The sequence below is a fragment of the Alternaria rosae genome (genome assembly GCF_020736505.1).
Source record: "Alternaria rosae strain MPI-PUGE-AT-0040 chromosome Unknown BKA58scaffold_10, whole genome shotgun sequence".
NCBI classification, from domain to species: Eukaryota; Fungi; Ascomycota; class Dothideomycetes; order Pleosporales; family Pleosporaceae; genus Alternaria; species Alternaria rosae.
The window spans coordinates 1649884-1667497 of record NW_025763579.1 but is presented as its reverse complement, the minus strand read 5'-3'; the positions used below and the strand labels follow the sequence as shown (position 1 = coordinate 1667497).

The 17614-nt window shown below is 54.3% G+C and overlaps 5 protein-coding genes across 5 annotated transcripts; 4 read left to right on the top strand and 1 right to left on the bottom strand.

Moving 5' to 3' along the window:
* Window positions 1-12: 12 nt before the first annotated feature.
* BKA58DRAFT_443980 (nitrogen permease regulator of amino acid transport activity 3-domain-containing protein) lies at window positions 13-2580 on the top strand (the record flags this gene model as incomplete). The annotated part of the gene is made up of 1 exon (XM_046174023.1): window positions 13-2580. One exon carries the CDS (start codon window positions 13-15, stop codon window positions 2578-2580), a length of 2568 nt encoding a protein of 855 aa, XP_046021642.1.
* An 88-nt stretch (window positions 2581-2668) lies between these two features.
* Window positions 2669-3778, top strand: BKA58DRAFT_48785 (uncharacterized protein). The gene is made up of 2 exons (XM_046175355.1): window positions 2669-3325; window positions 3398-3778. Exons 1-2 carry the CDS (start codon window positions 2757-2759, stop codon window positions 3519-3521), a joined length of 693 nt encoding a protein of 230 aa, XP_046021641.1. The 5' UTR covers window positions 2669-2756; the 3' UTR covers window positions 3522-3778.
* Window positions 3779-5352: 1574 nt separating this feature from the next.
* BKA58DRAFT_48713 (uncharacterized protein) lies at window positions 5353-6343 on the top strand. Its single transcript, XM_046175353.1, has 4 exons — window positions 5353-5505; window positions 5617-5651; window positions 5768-5882; window positions 6085-6343. Exons 1-4 carry the CDS (start codon window positions 5453-5455, stop codon window positions 6212-6214), a joined length of 333 nt encoding a protein of 110 aa, XP_046021640.1. The 5' UTR covers window positions 5353-5452; the 3' UTR covers window positions 6215-6343.
* Window positions 6344-9425: 3082 nt separating this feature from the next.
* On the bottom strand, window positions 9426-11776 carry BKA58DRAFT_48724 (HLH transcription factor). The gene is made up of 3 exons (XM_046175354.1): window positions 11696-11776; window positions 11353-11629; window positions 9426-11176 (listed from the first exon to the last, which is right to left on the bottom strand). Exons 2-3 carry the CDS (start codon window positions 11363-11365, stop codon window positions 9558-9560), a joined length of 1632 nt encoding a protein of 543 aa, XP_046021639.1. The 5' UTR covers window positions 11366-11629; window positions 11696-11776; the 3' UTR covers window positions 9426-9557.
* Window positions 11777-13724: 1948 nt separating this feature from the next.
* On the top strand, window positions 13725-15681 carry BKA58DRAFT_48665 (Got1/Sft2-like family-domain-containing protein). Its single transcript, XM_046175352.1, has 5 exons — window positions 13725-14116; window positions 14555-14681; window positions 15078-15142; window positions 15196-15281; window positions 15436-15681. The coding sequence occupies exons 1-5, from the start codon at window positions 13894-13896 to the stop codon at window positions 15586-15588; spliced, it is 654 nt and encodes a 217-aa protein (XP_046021638.1). The 5' UTR covers window positions 13725-13893; the 3' UTR covers window positions 15589-15681.
* Window positions 15682-17614: the final 1933 nt, after the last annotated feature.

Below are 17614 nucleotides of genomic sequence, written 5' to 3'. Positions count from 1 at the left end.
CTCCACTCTCCAATGGCTGTCCCGCTGCCACCAGCTTCCAACCTCCACGCCATTCTCCTCGTCACCAAGTCGCGGTCGCTTGGACCACGTCTCGTCTTCCACTATCCACCACTCTCGCCCTCAGCTGCCGCACTCGCTGCTGCAAAAGACCCGGCTTGGTTTCGGCACGACACGTCGACGGCCAGCGTCGATTCGCGCAGCTCCGATAGCGAATGGGATAGCAGTACCGACTCAGATGATGACAATGACATTGAGATAGGCAGTCGCACCAGCGGCGGCCGCGCATCGGGGAGGACCCTGACCGGTCGCGTGAGCGACAAGTCCAAGCTGGGATCCGGGCTATGGGGCAAACAGGAGACCATCGACGAGGAGGATGCGGATGACGACAATGAGCAGGACGGAAATGGACACCGGGGCAAGGGTGGAGATCACGACTGGGATACCGTGCTGGGCTTCAAGATGGACGCGCTGGAGAAGATGTTGAGTCCAAGCAAAGAATACAACAAGAGGCGCTTCGAGCTTGGTGTTGAGAGCATTGTCTTTTTAGGCGCGCCCATGTTTGTAAGGGATGACGGGCTCTGGAAGAAGGCGAAGCGCAAGAAGAAGAAGCGCTCAGATCAGCAGAAGCTTGAAGATGGCGATCTGGTCAGGAACCTCACGAGCGCAAGCGACGACGACGATGCGAATTCTCCCGAACCGCCTACCAAACCCGCCCCGGAGAAGTTGAGAATGCCTGAAGGGTATGAGCCAGGCTATGGCCACGACTCCGTGTCGAGTGGACCGTCGGAGGCTGGATCAGATGCACGCAGCAACTCGACAAGCCTTGACATCAACAACCCGGACATGACCATGTTCAATGTCGTCTTCGTGCTGAACCCGCCTGCTCTGGAATACCAACAGCGCGTCAAAGAGATGTACGAAAACGTCACGCGCAAGTATGCAAAAGCACTCAAGTACGAGGAAGCGCGGTTCCAGTACGTGTGGAAGGAATCCAAGCGCATCATCGACATCAAGCAGCGCGCGAAGGAGACGAACGAATCGCTAACGGCGACCTGGCGTAAGATTGTCAGCACATCACCGCTCGCCAAATCGATCGCTATCATGTTCGACGCGATATCGCACGACAAGATAGCCCACATCCACTTCGATGCGACGTTCAACACATCTTTCCAGATCCCACAGGCTGATTCCACTCCGTATCTCCCCACCGCAATCGAACCACAGATGCCAGGTCTATGGCTCACGACCTCGAACGTCATACTTGAAGATGACGATGCGCCTATGACACAGCATGCCGCCTTGTTACTTTTGGAGGATGCTGAAGTGCTGATCAAGGACCTGGGCGGCGATACCGGTGGCAACGCCGCAGCCATCGCATTCTATATACGCAACATCATACCCACTAAGTCGCTGTTGAAGATCTCGAAGAAGCACAACATATCCGCGCATGATATGGAATACATAGCAAGCCATCTTGTCTACTGGCGGCGGGCACGTCTTGTTGCCCCTCTATCACCACGCGACACGTACATCGTCAGTCCAAACGCCGACATGACTGTTCTCCCAGCTGCGATATCGGTATATGCGCAGCGCTTCCCCACTTTGCCTACGCTGCCCAAAGTACTGAGCATGCTTTCCGGTACACCTCGGCCTTACAGGAACTTTATACCTACCGCCGAACATCGTGAAGCCTACATGGAGATTCTAGCTTGGCTCATGCGCGGCGGCTGGGTGACCCAGTTGCGCACATTCGCTTGGGTGCGCGTAACGCCTGAGATCAAGGCGCAGGTCGCAGCGGAGATGGAGCACGAAGAGCGCATCAAGAAAGCTGAGGAGGCGCGCAGAGAATTGATGAGCGACAACGACTCGGTGGCGGATAGCCTACTCTCCGACAAGCGGAGCAGCTTGCTTTCCCTCAACTCTGCGAGAACGTCATCACCTTTGCGACGCACGCGCAGAGATGCGGATGAGGAAATGGAGAGCAGCACGATATTGAGCCCACGACTTGGGTCGACCGCCATGTCGCGTAGCGTTTCTGCGCGCACGAGTTCGGACGCTGGGAGTACGAGCAGTCAACGCACGACCATTGCGCTTACTCCATCGCAGAGAGCGGAATCGCCATCTCATCTCGGGCTTCGAGACGTAAAGCCCCACCGTCCATCACCTCTGCATCTGAAGCCCACCTCCCCATCCCCATCGCGCAACTCGATAGTCTCGCCCACATCTCCGGTAGAGAAGCTGGCCCCACCCGACCCATCTTCTTTCGCGCCCACCACTATTCTATCGCCGCAGAAAGCATCGTCCACAGAAGCGCGATGGCTCGATAAAATCGCCCAGACATTCGAAGACACGGCGATCATCTCGACGAACCCTAGTCCGCCGAAACACGCAGACGGCGGGCTGGGTGGCATAACCGGTAAAGAGCTGCGAGAGAGCTGGCCCATGCTGCTCAGGCATCTAGACGGTAAGCATGCGATCGAGGATGTGTCAGCTAGAGAGGGTATCAAGCGGAAGCGGGTTGCGGTGCTGTTCAATGCGGTCAAGGAGAGAGGGTGGCTGGTTATTGCGCGGCACTGGTGAGTTCGTGGATGATGCGATGGTGATACGTGATTTGATACCCGTATGCCGGCCAATGGTCGGCTGGCTCTGAACCGTAGTTCTCTCAACCCTCTTATTCTTTGCGCAACAACGTTCTTCTCGATCCATGTTCTTGGTATTGATATCCACCCGTATCGTTGGTACTTCGCGAAGAAAACATGGTCGGGCCTTTAGTACTTCATCTGGTATTGATAATACGCAATGCTCGGCCATGGCTTGACTTTTCGTGGAAACCTTTGCCATCGCAGTATTCTGTATATAACATATCCCTCCTCCCTCTCCTTTCACCATCTTCGAAAGCACAGTCTACTTCATACAACATTCCCACACTACTACTAAGTCAAACTACCATCAAAATGCGTGGAATCTTCGCCGTACTCTTTGTTCTGGCCTCTTTTGCTCTTGCGAGCCCCGTTCGAACCGTCATCGTCGAGGCACGAGCAACCGAAGCTTCAATTCCCCTTCCCACGACAACTTCTGCGACCCTCTCGACCCCTCACCTCACTCCGATGCCGCGCATGACCGCTGCCTCCGCTCCCACCACCACTGCCACCGCCGCTCCCATAGTCACCGCAACCCCCACGACACTCGTCACGAAGACAAAGTCCGACCTCGAGCCCCGCAAGCACAGGCACCACCACCACCACGACAATCCTGGCTACGGCGGCTGTTCATTCTATTATGACGGCCGACTCATCACCAACTGCCCCTCTGTTATTGCTACCACGTAAGTCCTTGTATATTAATGAAGCAGATTCAGGATTCGGTCATCGAATACAAAAGCTAACGAGATGTATAGCCTCAACTACCATGGCACTCATCCACTTATAACTTTGGACGGTGGGAGGTGCCACAACCCTGATTGCGACGGGAAATACGGGGGTTATGAGAACTGGGATGAAGGGAAGAAGACTATGGTGTAATACGCTGCTTCAATGAAGAAGGAGAACTGGGGTTTTCGAGACTCTAGTCACCATTACATGTGGGAGGGTCACGGAGTAGAGCATTTGCGCTTGGTTTTGGGAGATGATGGAAGGTGGCGCCGGTGTGTTGTGCGGAAGATGCGAATCCCGTACGAGTTCAGTCGTTACTCCAGCGGATGACTGGCTGTTCACGATTATGTGCGAGATGGTCGGTCGTGCTGGGTTTTTGTAGTCGCGTTCTTTTCATTTAATTTGGTTATCTTGTTCGCTTTGCTCAATGCCTCCAACGTCCTACGTGAATGCTAAGATCCTCTAACTGAACGCCCCGATTCGACTTGCTAGTACTCACATCGTGTTGAGGTGCTAATCTTTTCATGCCTCTACATAATTCTCACTTAAATTTATACTATTGTTGGTCGGACTGAACGCTGAAATACTAGACCTCAACCGAGCTACTCGTGGAGGAGGAAGACATGCGCCCAATGATCGCGTATTAAATGTTCACGTGAATGTTCTTTAGCGCCTGGGGGTGCCATGATAGTATGATCGGGGATATCTGTAGAATGGTATGTATCACCGAACCATACGCACACGTTCAGGGCAAGGTTTAAGTGGTAGCAGAGTGAGTAACAACACATCCGTGGTAGCCCACACATATTTGCCTGGCTTCGTTCAAATCAGTTTCTGTGACTGGACGAGTTCAGCGCATCGTAAGGTAGGATATATTGATTATAACATGCTGAGAATCTATTGGTTGTACCCGCAGGTCTAGATGCGCGGTACCGCGGAAACATCAGGGCCACATTCTTCGATAAATGCTCGCATTCCTCCCTCCTCTTTTTGTTGAAACACATCCTTTCTCATACAGCGTCTTCACGGCCACATCTCAGAATCTTACCATATCAAGACCCAAAACACCAAGAACTTCTCTCTCATCACCATGAAGCTCACCGTCATCATGGCTACCGTGATCAGCCTCTTCACCGCTTCCTCTGTCGCACACGAACAATGGGTCTACAACGACCACCGCAGGCCCATTGCGCCTCGCGCAGTTCCGAAAACAGGTATGTATTCTACACCGATAGCATCAGCTTGGTATCATCGCGGCTCCACAAACTGTTATGCTAACCCTCCACAGCAGATGGCTATGCCCACACAGCAGAAGATGGTGCTCTATGCGCACGCTGGGACGGACCCCGCTGCCTAGACGACGAGGAAGGGCCAAACATCTTCGACGAGGAAGAGCGTAGACGTCAGAAACTTCAGAGTCCTGAGGAGAAGCAAGAGGAGGCCCTGCGCAAGATGAAAGAGATCAACAAGATCTGGGAGGGATACCATGCGCAGATGGATAATCTCAAGAAGATGGAGAAGATCTACACCGCGTACTATAAGTAGATGGACAAGCTTGAGAAAGCGGCGAAGCCTTTCACTAAGTACTAAGAGACGTCTGAGCTTGAGAACAGCAATGAGGGTGCCGAAAAGATTTTGTAGATTGTGACCACTGATAGGGTTATGATGGCTTAAGATACTCGCTGGAGATGTACTGTGGGATGGGCTATAGAGCCAAACTGCGCATGCGTTCAGGCTGTCTACCTCGATGGAGATTCAAACATTAGGGTGGAAGCAGGTCGAACTTGACCTTCGCACAATAAAATGAACATCATCATGATAGTTGAGCTTCACAATGCAAATGTAGTAGTGTCGTGACGTCGACCTGTCCTGCAGCTGCAATGCAAGAGGCACGTCATCCCGAGGCTGCAAGGATGAAGGCGCAGCACTGGCCACCGAACGAGTCCGATCGCGCTAAGTTTGTCCAATCCTCACTCCACCACAGTCACCACTATACTTCCACACGATCAACAAGCCCGACTACTGCGCCACGGACTCCCGAAGTTTATTCAATCAAAGAAATCAGCAACTTCTCCACCAATATGAGCAACTTTGGAGGCGCCGGGCTTGGGCAAAAGGTCCAAAAGCCAAATCCGTGAGTCCTTTCCTCAATGCGCATGTCTCGTTTCGAGCCTTGAGTACTCAGACAACATGGCTGCCTCTTCCTACCTTGCGAGCCCTTGTGCTAACAATTGTTTCACTTCAGGCCAGAGCGAGGCTCATTCCCTCTCGACCACGACGGTACGCTTCACAAACCCTTGACGTCCACTTTCACGTCCCATCGAACCAATCGAACCATCTTGGCACCGAGCCGTCATCGCTATCCATACAAACAACCCGCTGACACCATATTTCAGGAGAATGCAAGGACATCATGCTCTCGTACCTCCGATGCATCAAGTCTCATCGCGGCACCAACGACCCCGAATGCCGCGGCCTCTCTAAGTCATACCTTTCTTGTCGTATGGATCGGTACGTACCCTTTCCTCTTTTTTTCGAATCAGCCATCGATATACCGCCATGCAAACATCCCGCGACGTCTCTTTTCCCATCAGCTACCCACATCATTCCGTTATCCCATTTTGGCAGCATCTGCGGAGTCGCACATCCTTCCTCTCGCTCTCCCCTTCCTTTTACATAACGAACACATGACTAATCCTCATCGTGCTCACAGGAATCTGATGGCCCCGGATTCGTTCAAGAACCTCGGCTTCGGCGAAGACAGTGACGGCCCTGCCACCACCACTGCAAACGCATCTCAGTCACCGCACCCCAACGGCCAAAACAAACCTCGCGGAGCCTAGGATAACGAGTCGCTGTTCGATCGAAGGACAAACATCACGTGGTCAGCCGTTTGGTAGCATCCGGAGAACGTGTCTCACATAGACCTCTCGGAATACGTCTCCACTCTTCTTGCCGAACACCTTCGATGTACCAGACGATCCACATGCTCATCGTACATACGCTACATGCGCGCCTTGCAACGAGACTGCAGATGCGACAGGTGACATTGAGGGGCGGCCCTGGATCAGGCCGGCGACGCCTGTAGTGAGACAAGGGGATGGTCGGATCGCGGGCACTGGCAACCGTCTCCGCGAAAGACACAAATACAAGCAAGTTGGACACAACAAGGAAAGCCCATGACAGCTTGGTAGATGCTGTAGATGGCGAGAATACTGGTGATACCCGGGCGCGCCACAGCAGATGCGCTGAAAGACAAGGCAGTGCAGTTAACACTGCAGGTTCTATCTGAATCACATCGTTCTTAGTAGAACCTTGATAAGTTAGCGGCGCAAAACTACCTTGTTCACCGCTACACCTTCACCTTCCCATCGATCGCCACCCTCCGTCATCCTTCCTGCTGTCGCAACCGTCCTACCCGATCTTCAACCAAAACCTGCGAGTCATCCCCCCGCAAAACCTAGATCTAGGAGACGTCTCTGCTCTGCAGATCGGGGGGTGTAACCGTCGTACAGCCGGCTAGCTGACACTGCCGATGGGGCACGATGACTGACTGAACACCCATCTTCCCTGCTGCAATGTCCGGTTATCTGAGCATGTGCAATGCGCATCTCTGGTAGCGCCACATATGCTTTGTTTTTTTGCGCTACTTGTGTTTCTGTCTCTGAAACAGTGTGGTTGTGTCTACGGGGGGTTCGTGTTGTGATGTCAGTGGCAGATGGGCTTTCTACTTTCTTGTCGAAGGGCGTGGGAGACGGGCGAGTGCGGATTTGGCGTTGCGCAAGGTACCGTTCATCTGTTACGGTAAGAAGATTACGGACTGAAGCAAGATGAGACCACGTCGATCTTCTTTGCTGAACCTGATTCGCATGCATGCGCAGTGTTATGCCAGCTATACCGAACATGCGAACTAGCGACTACAACCGCATTACTGTGCATGCTATCATACCATAACGTACCTCACTATGAACTACCAGGACACAACTATCCACACTAATGTGCGTACGTACGCATGTTACACGAACGATGTCAGTACCGATCCCAACCCCCAAGCCACCTGCCGTCTTCCCTGCAATGTCCCGTCACAACCAAAACATCCTCAACACCGATCGTACTCTCCCTCCCCTCTTTTTGTCCCATCAGCGACGGAGAAGTCGCTATGCCCCTTATAGACGCAATCCCATTGTGTAGCAATATCACTACAAGGTTCCCCTCGCAGGTCGACTCCATTCCGTTCCATGTCCTTGCTTCACCCCCTACCAACGGCTTTTGTCTCTCCTTGCAGAACTCCCCACCGTTCCTTTCGCGTATGTATACGGTTACCTGCATATTCTGCCATATTCCACCCGCCCAAGAACCACGGACGCGCTCGATTGGAGGACACTGCATCGTGAAAACAAGGACGTGGTAAGGACGTAGGCAGCTGATTGGCTGCGGGATCCGAGGCCGTTTTACAGACCGATCGTAGTATGCTTGTAAGCATGGGGGGTGATCTGCCGGCAGGATGGCGGGGACGCAGGACGCAGGACGGGGGTTATATGAGGGGGGGATATAGGTGTTCCGCCACAGAATGGATTTCACTGCATGGATTTCACTGCATGACATAGGTTTGTGGTGATGGCGATTGTGAGAGGATTTGGTTGGTGGGAATTATGGCCGAGATATCTACGTATCTTCTTCCTTGTCCCTTCAGGTTGAGCTGTGGGTATGAGCGGCTGTGGAATGCGTTGCATGGTGGCCTTCTACCGAACTACATTGTCCGCACCGTACAGGAATGCGCAATTAAACCTCCCCCGTCCAAGTAATCCCGAATCAACCGAACCAACCGGACCAGGCTGTTGTTTCTTCTTCTCATCACCTGCATGTACTACTACTCCTACATACACCCATCTCATTCTCCCTCTTTTCTACCGTTCACGCTCACCCCACCACCCGAAACAACCAAACACCCGGTCTCACCTCCGGAACGTTCTTCGGACATGGTCTTGTAATTGCGTTTTGTCTTTACCCCTTCGGTAGCCGTTGAGATGGCGTGAGGTGCGGGCGGCTAGCTTTGCTTTTTCCATTTTCCCATAAGCCTGAGAAACGGTATTGTTGTACTAGATCCAGCGCTACCATGGCGCCGACGCCACGGCTTAGCAGACCAAGAACCCTGTGTATTACAATCTTTGTGCAATCCTGGAGATTGCGTGTAGGCGGCGGTGATAGCGGTTTGTTTGTATACGGGGACTATGGACGTTATGAGGCTTGAGACAAGGGAGAGGCGTGGTAGGGAAGCGAGACTTTGAAAGGCTAGTTTTGTGGACCTTTTCGTGCTCCGATCCGGTTGCCTGGCTGGAGGACTGTGGCGGCTGCCTCCAGAGCTGACTAGGCAGAGTGCGGCACTGCCCAAATGACTTCACTTGACTTGCAAAGCATGAAAGACGGAGTTACTGATATAGATGAAATTGAAACTGGGACCAACCGGCCCATACCAGAGCCCATGAACTGTAAGGCAGAGCGCGCAGTAGCAAAAATTCCCATAGGCCCATCGCAACCATAGCAAGCGTTATCCGAACGTCTTCTGCATCTATCGTTCTCTTCCCACCAACATAAGTGCTGACACCATAGAACGCCAACAACCCGAAACGCGCCGACCATGCTTACATGTGCCTCCCATAAACAAAACCATCATTAAAAAAGACAAGAGTGGTGATGTGCAAAACTGTAGGTAAACAACCGTGACACGCCACATACATGCGAGAAAGATAAAACTAAGGGAAGAAAAGCGAGTCGCAGAGCTGCCGGGAGGAATGAGACCGCCGTGTGCTGAGAGTTTCGAATGCCGAAGCGACGAGGACCTTCGTGCTCCGGTTGGTAGGCTAAGCTCGGATGATGATGAGCGGAAACCAGGGTGATGATGTGCCACGGAGGGGTAGAACATATTATGCAACGAGATGGGAAGTGCTTTGATGCAAGCAGGAGCTTCATCCGTCCTTGGCCAGCAGAGACGGTACGCGCGCGGGCGACGACATGCCGAGGAATGGTCGACCGATGTGAGGTGTCTTTAGCCTCATTGTAGCAGCTCTAGCGTATGCATCAAGCAGGATGCAGGAACGGGTGCGGGGTATCGCGGGGTATCATAGTGAAGGAATCGACAACGAGATAAGAAGGCCGGAAGAATAGAGACAGCTAGTAGGCTTTGGATCAGTTCATGTCCATGCCGTACTCGTCCTCTTCTTTGAGACTGGACCAGTACTGCTGCTGATTCGATCCAGAACCGCTACCGGTACTCTGCATGCCTGGGCTAAGACTCTGTGGAGATGCGCCGCTGATAGGTTCACCGGCCAAGTTGGTGTGCTTGGGCACTCGGAGTCCGGAGCCAGGGCCTCGCGAGTATCGGAAGGTACCTGAGCCGTTCTTCTCAAGAGCCTCGAGGATCTCGGTCTTCATGCGCTTCTCGTCTTCAGTCTGTTCGGTGACCCACTCTTCGCCAGTGGCTTGTTGAAGTCGTGCAGCTAGCTCGTCACACTCTTGAAGCTTCTTGGACAGCATCCACATAAGATCGCGAGTCCAGCTGACAGCACCGTTAAGAATGTCACCCTTGTTCGGGCCCTTGTCCTTCTCCTCGATGGGTAGTCCTTGTGTAATGTTACCAGCGGCCCGCCTTCCATTGCCACCAGCGAGAAGTGATGTTGCTTGCGGGGGCGACATGCCGGTGGCGCCCATGGTAGGCGACAAGGGGCCATTGTTGTTGATGTGCTTGCGAATCTTCTCGTCCTCGAGGCGATGCTGAGGTACAAGACGAGACAAGTCGTGAATGCGCTCGTTGATGTTGTCCCGTCGGCGGCGCTCGACCAAGTTGTGAGACTCCCTACGCCGGCGCTTCTTGGCGTCTGCGTTCTGGCCAATATCGACCTTGGCAGGTAGCGAGTTATGCTTGCCGGAATGCAGGACATCGGTGATCTGCTGGTGGTGCATGGTACCCTGGTGGGGCGACGCGGTGGGCGAGTCGATCCATGAGTGCGCACTTCCGGGAGTGCCGTCCCACTGGCCAGACACGCTCTTTTGATGGCGGTGCATGTTGGTCATGATTGGCTGAGTGAAGTTGCCTGAGTCTGGCGTGCCGAGGTGGAGACCAGCCATGGCAGGGGTCTTTGGTGACATGGGAGCGCGGCTGTCAGAAGCAGTCCGGCTCATGGTGATACGCTGGCGCATGGATCCACTGGGCATGCTGCCAGGGAAGTTCATCCTCTGTGGTACTGATTGGTACTGGTTGAAGTCGAAGTTTCCAGGGTGGTTGAAAGGGCTGTGAATGGGCAGGTCGTCTGGGGTATTTGAGTAGACCTGGTTCATGTTTGGGTTGTTGGTGTGACTGTGGTAGTAGTCTTGTTGGCCCACCTGCTCCTGGGCGAAGCCGCCGTTGAAGCCTGGTTGTTGTTCGAAGGTACCCAGCGACTCGGCAAGTTCGTCGTCGGCGATGCCTGCTCCGCCCTGCATGTAGCTGTTGCCAGCGAAGTGGTTGCCCATCATGCTTCCGCTCATGTTGAGCTCGGAGGGGTTGATGCCATTTGCATTCTCATGCCCAGCGAACTGAGCATTAGCGTATTGGTGGTTCATGTCAAGGCCGTTGTGACCGAGGAAGCGTTGGTTAAAAGACATTTCGTCGACTTCTTCTTTGATGTATGGTTGGGGTGATCCTGTGCCAGTCATGTTGAAGATATCAGCGTCTAGCACGTCGTCAGAGGGAGAGTCGAAGCCAAGGTCCAGCCTCGCAATCGGCTTTTGAGGAGAGTAGGAAGAGGGAGGAGTGAAGAGAGCGTCCGCTTGAGGGACAGTCAGTATGGTCTCGTAGTACATGATAGAAATTGACGTTTGAAATGACGGAAGAGGAAGTGCGGGGAAGGGAGGAGAGAGGAGAGTCTGATATAGGAAATGGATGTACTCTAGCGCCGTTCTCATGACGGTGCAGAGTGGGGGGATGTCACAAAGGCGTACTTACTAGGCTTTGGCATTACTGTGGGTTGCAGTATTCCAGGAACGTGGATGTGTATGATCTGAAACAATCTGTCGTCGATCTAAGCAAGTGACTAAAGATCGCGCTCGCAGCTTGCAGGATGATTGCAGCACGAGGCGGTCTGTGTCGCTATAAGGATCCTGGCAGATGCTTGCTATCTGATGTGCACAAGGACAGTGCGAGCAAGCTCAGAAGCCTGGCTAGTGACGCCTGATAGGGACGAGCAAGCCTCTGATCTGGGGCAGAGGAGGCTCGTGTTTGTCTGCGCAGAAGACGTTAGTGCCATGGTCTGTATGCAAGAGTTGTCGTTCTGGGAAGTATCGCTCACCGGTTTGGGTGTGCTCGCGTGGAGGTGGTTGTGGGAGAGTGAGGGAACTCGGAGCTGTGTTCCGGGATCGAACTGAGAGCATATGTCAGCGCACAGTCCATCATTCTGAAGTGTTGAGCGGTTGAAGGGTTGGTTGCATGAGTGTGGCGCACAGGGAGGTAACCCGCGAGGCGAGCAACGGCGGACGACAGCCGTGCTGCAGCCCGGCGCTATGGGGATGGTGGTACAGGGGACGAAAGCAGCGAAACCGTAACACACGGCCGCGGTATGGTTGGCGTGGTGTTGACGACGCAGGCTGAAGCGAGGTGTGGTGGAGTGGGAGAGGCGGTGGTAAAGGAAAGAGCAGCCGGACGTTGACTCACCTCACAACTGAAGGAAGGCGCAATGGGGATGCACCTGCAACACTCGGTCTCTCGGTCCTGGAGAGAAGGAGTGAGGTCGCTCGGGCGGCTAGCTGCTGCGGTTCACGGGCAGCAAACTTGGTCGTCGAGGGTGGTGGTGGTGGTGGTGGTGGTCTGGATGTAGCGGCGTGGGGTGGGACAAAGAGGTTTGCCTTGGTGGTCGAGGGCGGCAGCAATGGAGAGGTGAGATGTTGGTAAGGTGGCGGCTATGTCGTCTTGCAGTGAGGGAGACCTGGTGCGACGGGCGGATGTGGTGGGTAAAATAGCGGAGGTGGGATATGGAGAAGGAAGTCGGGGGATATGGCGGGGAGGGATCAAGGGTGGGATGGTCCTGGTCCTGGTGGAGCAGAAGCGTGGTAGGCGGGCTGCAGTGCGTTTGGCAGCGCGTCTGTCTGCGGCACAGGCTGAGGATATTGCGCTGGCTGCAGCGGCTCTCTCTCTCTTGAGCGACGACGGGGCAGCTGAAGCGAGGCGTCGGTGTGGGAGGGCCCTAAGCCGGAAGGCGGTCAGAGAGGTGGTGGTGCTAGTGCTCGCGCCAAGCAGCTATGGGCAATGGCGAATCAGCCTGTTTGACGCGGATCGCAGCCAGCCAGGGCGAGGGCGGCGAAACGGCAGAGAGTAGCACGGCGCGCCGAGACGATGCCGCTGCTGTGGTGTGTAAGATGGGGATGACGTGCGGCAGCGTACAGAGATGAGGGCGTCGAGGAGGAGTGGAGGGAAGCTCGGCCCGCGGTGGTCCGCAGATATAGTGATGGAGTACTCCACAGGTAGACATACACTGAGTATGTCGTGAAAGCGCAGCTACAGCGTATCGGGCAGAGGAATTATTGGACAGGTAGAGACGCGGCACGGCCGCATAATATACACCTCGCTCGTCCTGGCGGCTCTTCGCCATCTCTCACCCGCCTTACGCTGAGTGTGGCTCTGCCTGTTGCCCACCCCGGTCCTGCGCCCACCCCGGCAGCAAGGTGTGGCCTCTTTTGGTCACGAACGAGGTAATCGTGTCTCAGCTACCCGGTTTCTACGCAGCGCTGGGTGAGGGCGCGCAATGTGACTCACTAAAGGGCATCGGGCTCCTGTCAAGCGTCATCCATTGTCGACAGTCCAGGGCAGCCATGGCCGACCTGGCCGAGAGTGTGTGTGGTTCTACATGCCATGGTCCTTGATGCTTGCTAGGCTCATGGCAGCGGGAGACGATCTCGCGCTAGTCGCTAGAGCACCGAGGCGACGCTAATGGCATCGACTATGCCCTTCACTTTCACCCTCCACCACGCTCGACTAGGCGCATAGTATACGACACGCCGGAGAGTTCCTTCCTGCTCTGCGAACCCCGCCCGCCAATCACACGCGCCGCAGCCGCCCCCGGTCCTTTGCTCCTTCCGCTACACCTTCGCACCCTCTGCGGCCTCGTCACAAGCCTCGCCCATCCGTCGTCCCATCTGAGACGCCTGTCTGACATCTGCCATTGGCCGTCTGCCTCCTACACCGCAGGTCGATCATCTGCACGAAATCCTCCGGTCCGTCTTCGCAGTAGCAGCAGTGGCACCGAATCGAACAAACCGCTGCTGTGCCCTCCCACGACGCGCCCCAAGCCACTCACCCCAGCGGGGCCCAGGCAGCTACATATACACCAGCCAGGGTCGACGGCCGCTATCTGCTAGCCGTACCAAGGCTCGCACCTCCACGGCTCTTTGTGTCGCCTGCTGCGGCTTCGACCAAAGCTTCTCCCGACTAACTCCCTCCTTCACACCTGGGCATACCGAGATCCGCTAGCACCTCGTGTTCACCTCGTCCAACATGGCCTCCGCTTCCTTCCGCGACTCGATGAACTCGCTCGGCTGGAGCAGGAGAGAGGCAGACGCGCCCATCAACACCGCGCCGCCCTCCCTGCTCGGCCGCATCCAGAACCTGAATCCCTTCGGCGAGGGTGGCTATGTTCGACTCCCCATAACAGAGAGCAACCCTGGCGCCCCTCTCCCAGCGCCTACCCGCAGAGAGGAGGAAGAGGGCTGGTTTGCGCGTAAGTTACGTCTTCCATTGCATTCTGTGGCAAAACACGTCCACCTTCCTTACGCGTCTCTTTCGCTCCCCATCTCCACTTTATCTGAGATATACCCTACTGCTACAAGCCTTTCTACAACCCCTCACACTATAGCCTGTGGCGCGTGATGTCATCAGACGACAACGGTCTGGGCTAGTTTCACCTGCACCGCCATGGTTCTTTGTCTTCCTTCCATGTTTTGTCAGATGGTATTCTTGAAATGCGCATCTGTCTAGTTGTGGAGATATCCATAATTCCACAGGCATCAACGTGTCATCTGCCTGCGAACCGTACCCGGCCGCGCGACAACCGATAATGTGACAGAAGGGAGTTCCTGCGTTACCACTTCGGATGCAGGACCCTCGCATTGCACACAGCCTTTGACTCATGTTTACGTCCGCTAACCCATACCTGCAGTGAGTCGGTGGGACCGATTGCTCGTCTTTGGTGGGCTGCTCCTTGCTGCCTTGGCAATGTTTGCTACTTGTATTGGCCTGATGTTCACGCCTGTCTTTTTGCTCAGGCCGCGCAAATTTGCCATCTTGTAAGTCCTCAGCTCTCCTGTTGCCTCGTATCCATTCAAAGACGCCCTGCATGCAGCCTTCTCGCCAGTGGTGAGATCATACAAGGCGGATAGGCAGTGACACGTACCGCATACGTCCTTCGGCACGGCTATGCGAACTCATGCAATCTGCAATGTCTCCAAGGATCGCATCTTTCCGCTCTCACCGACTGTGGACGTTAGCCTGCTCGAATCCAGTCGCTTGACTCTCTAGCCACTGCAAGATCGGCACTGGACCCTCTATAGCGATCATGCGGGTCCAAGGTTCGGCGCGCTGCAGGGTGCAGACAGCCTTCATCTAGTCCAGACTCTACCACGCCAAGTCGTATGCACATCACCTGAAGAACGTTAGCGCTAACATCCATGGCCTGATTGCAGATGGTCCATGGGAAGCGTTCTCTTTTTGGCAGCTTGGGGTGTCCTCATGGGCCCTATGCAATACGGTAAGCAGCCTCATTATCCGAGCCCACCACTACCGTCGCTGACAAAATACAAGTCCAGCACCTCATTTCTGGTCCGAGGCTTCCGTTCACTGCTGCTTACTTCGGCAGCATCACTCTCACACTCTTCTTCTCTCTAGGTGTAAGTTCAAGTTCTTACCCCAGTACATTTATCCCTGTTACATGTCGACCCTTGTTCATGGCTGCCCGAGAGCGAACCTCCACCTGCCCCCACGCCATCCTTATCGATTATCGTCCCCATAGTTTGTGTTTACTGACACTGTCCGCGTGATTAGCTCCACAGCACTATCCTCACCTTCGTTGCGGCTATCGCCCAACTAGTATGTCTATTATGGTACATCGTCTCGTATTTCCCGATGGGCTCCACGGGCCTGCGGTTTGCAGGACGCTTTGGCGCAAGCCGTGTGACAGCTTGGATGAACGACTGAGTTCATTGATCTGTGCATTACGAATCCTATCTTGGCCATCGTGGCTATGTTACACTGTACATACAAGTAGGTCGACGCAACGCGCGTCAAGAATACCATCATCATGTCTGCCAGAGCAGTATATTGCCTCGACGCGAAAAAAGACTCATCTACCAGGATGCATCCGATATGCTTCTTCCAAGCCCATCACGTTGCGTAGTCACGCACGCGTTGCCCTCTCCACGCCTCCCACTCCCGCTCTGTGATTGATCGGTTGGCTCGCAAAGATGTGCCACACCAAACGTCGCGAGCTTCAGAACTGGGCATAGACTGCGCAGCTAGTGCGGCGTTCAAGCAGCGTTTCATCGTTTCATACACTAGCTACAGGCCTATCGCCACATGTGCATTTCCAAGCCGACTTTCCGACATGTTCTTGACTCCACCAAACCTGTTCAATATACTTGATACTGGCAGTTCCGAAGATGTGTGAGGGAGTGACTGACTTGACTGGAGGTCGTGGTGTCTCACATGTGCGGCCTACCAGAATGCGTTAAATCAGCCCCTCGGATGCAAATGTTGATCATGCACTGTTTCCAACCTCGTGGCGAAGTTCACTACAACGCCAGCCAGCCTTAGCCTACAAAGCACTGGACTGTTAATCCGACTGGCTGTATCCTTTACTACGCAGTTCGTACGAGTCGTAAGTTCGACCGATCAGCACAAGGACGGATCGGCGCTGCGAACGGAAGGGAAGTTACAGCGTGGGTGTACGTCAAAACGCAGGCGCAGAGTGTCGATCGAAGATCATCTCCAAAGAACAGGGTCCATCCCGAGGATGCGCCGTCCGTTGCAAGTCGCCAAGCGTGCAGACAGAAAGCGCACGCTGCGAACGGCTCTGACACCATCTTGCGCGTACTAACTAGTTGGGTTGTTGTTGCATCGCGCCATCGCCGCAGAGAACAGTATAGTATAGTGGCTGAGCCTGGTTTAGGTTTAGGTTCCATTTGGGCTGGTTGCGTATTTGACACGCCTCCTCTAGGAACATGACTATCCCAACTCTCGCGGGTTTACGTTCGTTCGCGCGATACGCGACGTGTTCGCATGCTGCAAATCATGCAATCTGCAATCTGCAATCACCCGGCAGAACAGCCCTAGTCCTGGTATCCTCCGAGAACCTACCAAACCTTGGAAATAAATGCAAGGAGAGATGCGAACGCGAGGCAAGTTTAACGAATCGATAGTATTCCAGGGTCATCCTAGCGGACAAGTCTAGATGGATGACTATCTTTGATGAAGAGAAAGAAAAAAGGCCTCGTGATCTACATGCACAGCAGAAATACACCCGAGTTTTGGGCTGTGGGCTTTCCTCGCGATGGGAAGATTGTAGTGGTGTAGTGGATGCTTGGAGAGAGAGAGAGGGCGACAGACAGGGATAGGGATACCCCGCATCGACTGCATTGCGCATGCAAGCATGGGCGCTTACGCACCTACTCTGCACGCCAACCGCCACAACAACGTGCAACAGGGTCGGGTCGTTTGTAAAGCAAGGTATGCAGGTCGCAAGCTGGTGGCCGCTGGGCGCATACCTGTACTGGGAAGGGGACTATGGCGTGGACTAGCTATCTAGCTTCCCAAGGTATTGCGCGAGGCGGTCAAGATTGCGCCTAACAAGACGATGGGTATGAACAGATGGGGGCAGCTTGCTTTTATTGGGCGGGAATCGCGGTTCCGATTCTGCACCTGGACCTACTACGGAAGACTAGGCGTGGTATGTTGACAAAGGAAGAAGCAAAAGTTTGGTTCACGATGAATGAGCGGTCAGAGAAGTGTGTGAGAGCCGTGAGGGTAATGACGACATGATTCCGTCTCTCCGAAAGTTTAGAAGCTATGGTGATATCAAGGGCTGGCCCGGATGGGTAAAGTAAAACTTCGGCATTGCATGCCGAGGGGGTGTGCGGTTTCTATTGTAATCTACGTCTGATATCTTGATTGTTGATATCAGGTGCGGTTGGGCAGATGGTCGGAGGTGGGTTCCGTGGTCATTCGG

What these genes read in the sequence shown, in the direction of transcription:
- BKA58DRAFT_48713 (XM_046175353.1), top strand. Translation starts at nt 5,453, where the DNA reads ATGAGCAACTTTGGAGGCGCCGGGCTTGGGCAAAAGGTCCAAAAGCCA. An exon ending in AAGGTCCAAAAGCCAAATCC is followed by an intron (nt 5,506 to 5,616) that starts GTGAGTCCTTTC and finishes GTTTCACTTCAG; the next exon opens with GCCAGAGCGAGGCTCATTCC. An exon ending in ATTCCCTCTCGACCACGACG is followed by an intron (nt 5,652 to 5,767) that starts GTACGCTTCACA and finishes ACCATATTTCAG; the next exon opens with GAGAATGCAAGGACATCATG.
- BKA58DRAFT_48785 (XM_046175355.1), top strand. Translation starts at nt 2,757, where the DNA reads ATGGTCGGGCCTTTAGTACTTCATCTGGTATTGATAATACGCAATGCT. An exon ending in CCCTCTGTTATTGCTACCAC is followed by an intron (nt 3,326 to 3,397) that starts GTAAGTCCTTGT and finishes CGAGATGTATAG; the next exon opens with CCTCAACTACCATGGCACTC.
- BKA58DRAFT_48665 (XM_046175352.1), top strand. Translation starts at nt 13,894, where the DNA reads ATGGCCTCCGCTTCCTTCCGCGACTCGATGAACTCGCTCGGCTGGAGC. An exon ending in GGAAGAGGGCTGGTTTGCGC is followed by an intron (nt 14,117 to 14,554) that starts GTAAGTTACGTC and finishes CCATACCTGCAG; the next exon opens with TGAGTCGGTGGGACCGATTG. An exon ending in CCGCGCAAATTTGCCATCTT is followed by an intron (nt 14,682 to 15,077) that starts GTAAGTCCTCAG and finishes GCCTGATTGCAG; the next exon opens with ATGGTCCATGGGAAGCGTTC.